Source organism: Trachymyrmex cornetzi, unplaced genomic scaffold, assembly GCF_001594075.2.
Source record: "Trachymyrmex cornetzi isolate Tcor2-1 unplaced genomic scaffold, Tcor1.1 scaffold803, whole genome shotgun sequence".
In the NCBI taxonomy this organism is placed as follows: Eukaryota; Metazoa; Arthropoda; class Insecta; order Hymenoptera; family Formicidae; genus Trachymyrmex; species Trachymyrmex cornetzi.
The window spans coordinates 264,721-271,023 of NW_017300140.1; the positions used below are offsets into that span (position 1 = coordinate 264,721).

The following is a 6,303-nucleotide window of genomic DNA, read 5'->3' on the forward strand; positions in this document are numbered from 1 at the left end:
GCTGTGCTATTGGCTGTGTTGCTAGTTTGGCTTCAGACGATGCGAGTTTTAATACTGGCTGAGCAACTGGAATTTATTACAAGTACATAAAAATTCCTAACCTGAGCCGTCATGACCTACCCTGAGGAGTCATGAACTTTACCGATAAATATTTTGGTTCGCGGGGAAGAGCAACGCTTTTTCTGCCAGATTCTTTCGTTTTATGAAAAATCGTCGATTGAGAATTAATCGCATGTGTTTACATTTATCAAATCCCGCTTCCCAGCGGCCATCTTCAAATGAAGCGGCGTCGTGATTGGTTCTACAATAAGCCAGCATGAAATCAAGCAAGAAAAATAGCACCGGTTCTATCACGAAAATCCAGCGGATCAGCCAACAGCGGGGCCTGCAAGCCATACAATTTCCAGCATAGCAGCCAGTCAGATTGCCAGCACAGTAGCACGCAAGCAATCCAGCAGGAAAAAAAGCATCGTGTGCCGCTGGCTTTAGTAACGGTACGTTACAGAAGCTACATTGGACGCGCATGCGTCAGAAATCCGTCCCGTCTAACAACACTGCTCCACCTCTAGTTCATTATATGAGAATTAGTAAAAACGTCATCTTTGATCTTAGTACTTCGGTCTTTTCCGGTTGTATGGTGGACCGTAAGAGAGGTAATGAAGTTTTCGCGATGGAAAATATTTCATAAAATCCGCATCAATCCGTTGATGCATCGAACACGATGATTCGATATTATATGTTTTTCGCGTTGTCATTTTTCGTGCTTTTGTGGGATAATATTATTTTTTCTGCAAAATTCGAGGCGTGTAGCACCGACGAGGTGTGATATGTGCGGCTATAATTCTTTATAACTCGCGAATTATATGTATTTTTATTTAAATAAAGATATATAATTGAAATTACTTATGAAAAATTAATGTGTAAATTTGTAGAAAATTACACGATTGTTCATCTATTTTAATTTATGTGAAAATGTGATGTTGAGCAGTAACCTATTCTAACCTATAAATTGTTATATTTGAGAATCACGATAGTATTTTATTTTTATATTATAGTAGATACAGCAAAATTTCCAATAATATTTCCTTATTACAGTTTTAAAATATTTTATTTGTTAATAACGTCGCGAGATAATTTTTATTTATAACAGCACTTTATTTGTTAATAAAAGGTAGTAAATATAAACAATACTAATATGTATATGGAATTCATATTTTTTCATTCAAAAGCACGCAAAATATTTGTTCTTTTTTACTCCATTTATAGTTATGGTGTCCTTTGACAAATATATAATATTGTAATTTATCAAAACTTCCGAAAATCTACTGTTATATCTTAGATTTATAGTGCTGTATTGTTATAATTCAGATCTAATATAGATCTAATATTACATATGTAAATACATAAAATTATTTATATTACAGAATGAAGCAAATAGTCACTAATCAAACGGTAAAAATCCCAGAGGGATTGACTGTTACAGTCAAATCCCGTCTGGTAACAGTGAAAGGACCAAGAGGTGTATTGAAACGATCTTTCAAACATCTTGCACTCGATATTCGTGTAAGTAGAATATTATTACTATAAAATATATAGTATTTTTCTTGAAGAATTATCCTCCAGGAATCTTTTGTAATTTTAACCAAATTTTGCTGGAATAATCTTATTTATCGTGATGAGAATTTGGATTCCCCTTCATTTCCTATAAATGATAAATCCACATCTGAAATATTTTTTTCAATTTACATCAAGGTGTAGAATGTTAGTATTTATATCTTATGAGTGTACCTTTTGTTTTATATTAGATGGTCAGCCCAAGATTATTGAAGGTAGAGAAATGGTTTGGTACTAAGAAAGAACTAGCTGCCGTCCGTACCGTATGCTCGCATATTGAAAATATGCTTAAAGGTGTGACAAAGGGCTATCAGTATAAAATGCGAGCTGTGTACGCTCATTTTCCTATCAACTGTGTGACTACAGAGAATAACACAGTCATAGAAATTCGTAATTTCTTGGGCGAGAAGTATATACGTCGCGTCAAAATGGCACCAGGTGTCACTGTTGCAAATTCTGGCAAACAAAAAGATGAATTAATCATAGAAGGAAATTCCTTAGAAGATGTATCTCGTTCAGGTAAATACTTTATATAAGTATTATTAATTTGTGAACAAATAAATAAACTTAATAATCTTAATAAATGTGTTTTTTTTCTAGCTGCTCTTATTCAACAGTCAACCACAGTGAAGAATAAGGATATTAGAAAGTTTTTGGACGGACTTTATGTATCTGAGAAAACAACAGTTGTACAAGATGATGAATAAATTCTTTAATGTATGACTGAATGATAGAATTTATGCACATACTTTTATTGACCTAATATTGAAATAAATGTACAGTTTTTCATTATTTCTATTAATATTATTTTGATATTCCTACACGTAAAAAATAATCCTATAACAAGTGCATATTGTTTTTCATTTATTTTATATATATATTCAATCTTTATATATATATATATATATATATATGTTTTATTTTTAATTTTTACTTAAATATATATTCTATCGCTTTATTGAAATGTATACATGTAAAGAAAATTGTCAAGAATTTAATTTGTCGTTAGTAAATATATTAATCACTATGTATATTTATGCAGGTAGATAAATGACCTATGCTATTTAAACTGTCGGGAATGTTCATTGCAGCCTTATTAAAAGCACGTGAGCACGATAATAAAAATGTGAGGCCGGGTCAATGGTGCATCTTATTGTGATAATAATAATCGTTGGAAATGAACGGTTTTATTTCAATATCAATGTATTATTTCATTCCATAATAAACGGAAACGGAATATTAACTTAATAAAAAATGCAAGTAGATAATATTAAAACGTCTATTATGGTCAATCGGAAAGTTCCGTTCGTCTAGCGGTGAGTAGCTATAGCTAGAACTGTCGATAACTCTAATGTCTAAACCAAGCTTAATTTTTTAGTTTTACCATCCGTCAATAAAATTCAGTATGTAAAAGTATACGTTTGCATCAATAACATTGCTTTTTACTGCATCGAAAATGTCGACATTTGAGCCAAATAAGCGTCATTTGCGCAAAGTGTTAATCTTTCGCTTCAAATGGAAGAAAACTGCAGCTCATTGAATGCTTGTAGAAGTTTATGGTGATAGTGTTCCTTTCGATAAAACATGCAGAGAATGGTTTCGACGCTTTAAAAGTGGTGATTTTGATGTGGAGGACAAAGAGCGTTCTGGACGACCAAGAGCATTTGAAGACGAAGAATTGCAGGCATTGGTGGATGAAGATCCATATCAAACGCAAAAACAACTTGCACAAGCACTAAATTGTGCTCAATCTGTTATTTCCGATCGTTTGAAAGCTTTGGGAAAGGTCTACAAGGAAGGAAAATGAGTCCCATATGAACTGAAGCCAAGAGACGTTGAAAGGCGAAAAACCACCTACGAAATTCTGCTTGCTGGGCAACAAAGAAAGGAGTTTTTGCACCGAATTGTGACTCGCGATGAAAAGTGGATCTATTTCGATAACCCCAAACGCCGAAAAACCATTTGCTATCCAGGCCAACCATCGACATCGACGCCAAAGCGGAATATCCACGGAAAGAAGGCAATGCTCTGTATTTTGTGGGATCAGAAGGGTGTAGTGTACCACGAGCTGTTGAAATCTGGTCAAACAATCACAGGGGATTTCTACCGAGAACAAATTATCCGTTTGAGTCGAGCATTGCACGAAAAACGACCAGAATATGAAACGAGATAACATAAAGTCAGCTTCATGACAACGCTCGGCCTCACATCACAAAACTTGTCAAGGAAACGTTAGAAGCACTTCGCTGGGAAGTGCTACCCCATGCGGCTTATTCACCAGACTGTGCTCCTTCCGACTATCACTTGTTTCGATCGATGGCACACGCACTTGAGGAACACTTCAATTCTTATGAAGACGTCGAAAAATGGGTCTCTAAGTGGATAGCCTCCAAAGATGAGTCATTCTTTCGCCGCGGAATTCGGTTACTGCCTGAAAGATGGGAAAAAGTCATCGCTAACGATGGACAATATTTTAATTGAGGTACTTTTTCATTTTGTTTTTTAATTAAAACCATACTTTTTGCAAAAAAACGGACGGAACTTTCCGATTGACCTAATAAATGGTTATCTCTTTGTAACACTTTAAAAAATCTGTTTTATATCTGTTTTAAAAGAAACTTTTTTACGCGTTATGTTGAATATAACGCAAATATTAAAATTGCATGATATACATTGTTTATGAAGAAAAAGCGTATTTCTGTACAATTTCTGCAATCTTGTAATTGCAAATGGTGTCTTAATTAGATAGAATCTTATTTTACACGCAGGCTGATTGCGAGTGCATATATCCCACAAAGGCGATTTGAAGGAACAAAAAAGAATAATGCATGTTTTAATAAAAGTAAAAGTTACTGTTGCAATAGTCAGAGTTTCACATTATTTTCTAACCTCACTTCACTTTTCTGATTATTAAATTAATGTAATAAATGCTTTTCGGCATAATACAACACAGTATATTCCAGAATAAACAAAAATCTGAAGGAATGAAAAAGATGAAATCAAACGAAGATCTGATAGTTAAGGAAAGGAAATACTAGGATTATTTTTGCAATAGTATGTACCCAGACAGCACAGAATATTTATGATAAATATTCATAAGTATTTTTTAAATATTATATAAAAACATTTTATACCTATTTCATATAAAGCTTTATTTGAAATATTAAAATATAGAATAAATATTTCTAGTAGATATTTTTTACTTGGATAATATGTCTTATTAAGTTAATATATATAAACTTATTTATTCTCATAACATTTACTACAATATTTACGATAAATATTTTATAATAAATATTTATGATCTGCGCTATTTAAAACCACAAAAATATTTACAAAATATTCAAAATAAGTCTTACAAATATTTTGTAAATATTATGCTGCCTGGATACGTATATACAGGGTGTCCCGACCTTTTTTGCCAATCACTTTTGCGTAGATAGAGCGGACTAAACTGAGTCGAAAAGTCCTTTACCATTTTGCAATTTTCGCAATAGTTAACAAGATATTAATTACTAAAAATTGCAAAATATTGGTTTTGAATAATTTTTTACTCAAATACCATCAACTTTACAGAAAAATTGCAAGAGACAAAAATCATTAATTTTCTTCTCATAAAGTTCTGAGAATTTTTTCAGAACTTTTAATCAACTTTTTAGTACTGCATTTTCTTATTTTTACCAACTTGAGAAAATATGGTATTAAAAATTCTCTACACAAAAGTGATTGGTAAAAAAGGTCAGGACACCCTGTAATACAACAGCGGTTGTATACAACAATTTGTATGGGAAAAGTGTACCAACATACTGAAGGCATCGAAAAGAACGAGGCGTGCATAGGCAATGATAGTGTATGTACAAGCAGAGAATACACCAGACTAACTATAAGATATAATCTTTCCACGATTGAAATAAATTAGATAAGATTAACACACGTCGAAGCAGTGAAGTATAATACATTAATGCAATGCGATAAAATTTGCTCAGTTTTATTCTGTTTATGTAATATTTAATTCACATCGTTTCCATCACCCAGTGAAAATTACTTAGTCAAGGTGATGTCAATGTGACGTCAAATTGATTAGGAATATGATGTCAAAAAGAGTAATCAAAATGATGGCAAAATGACGACTATATGACTGCAAAACGTCCCATACCGTGACGGTGATTTTGACTACCATTTTGATATTTGTTTGATATCATATTAACAATTACACTAGTTTACAAAATTTTTTTTTTCAATTACTTTGGACTAGACTACGTGTCTCTTATAGATTTTTAAATGCTCAAAACGATGCCGTAAACGAAAAAATTCTAACCCATCAGATTTCCAAGATAATTGAGGTTTAATACTTAAAAAATGGCTTTTTGTGCGATATTTAACATTTTTTTAATAAAGAAGGTTAACGTTATCTTGGAATTTCGATCAGGAGTCATGAATGTATTGTTCATCCGCTATAAAATGCATTTTTTTTTATTTCAATACCTTACTTTTTAGCCATGTTATAAAGAATTAAAAATAAATAATTTACAGAATTAATATTTATAATCTTTTTTAATTCTTGGCATCGGGTCGCTTATATATTAACGTTCTACCTTTCATGTTTGTGCAATGTCACTCGTGACACTATGAAAAATAGGGAGTACCGTTTAAGATTTTTGTGTTAACCTTGAAAGCACTTTCCAAGGT

General features: G+C 32.3%; 1 protein-coding gene across 1 annotated transcript; it reads left to right on the forward strand.

Moving 5' to 3' along the window:
* Positions 1-581: 581 nt before the first annotated feature.
* On the forward strand, positions 582-2,404 carry RpL9 (ribosomal protein L9). Its single transcript, XM_018518993.1, has 4 exons — positions 582-653; positions 1,425-1,563; positions 1,806-2,133; positions 2,215-2,404. Exons 2-4 carry the CDS (start codon positions 1,426-1,428, stop codon positions 2,319-2,321), a joined length of 573 nt encoding a protein of 190 aa, XP_018374495.1. The 5' UTR covers positions 582-653; position 1,425; the 3' UTR covers positions 2,322-2,404.
* The last annotated feature ends 3,899 nt before the right edge of the window (positions 2,405-6,303 follow it).

Excerpts from the sequence above, each read along its gene's own strand:
- RpL9 (XM_018518993.1), top strand. The coding sequence starts at position 1,426 with ATGAAGCAAATAGTCACTAATCAAACGGTAAAAATCCCAGAGGGATTG. Across the intron at positions 1,564-1,805 it reads ATCTTGCACTCGATATTCGT|ATGGTCAGCCCAAGATTATT; the intron begins GTAAGTAGAATA and ends GTTTTATATTAG. Across the intron at positions 2,134-2,214 it reads AGAAGATGTATCTCGTTCAG|CTGCTCTTATTCAACAGTCA; the intron begins GTAAATACTTTA and ends TTTTTTTTCTAG.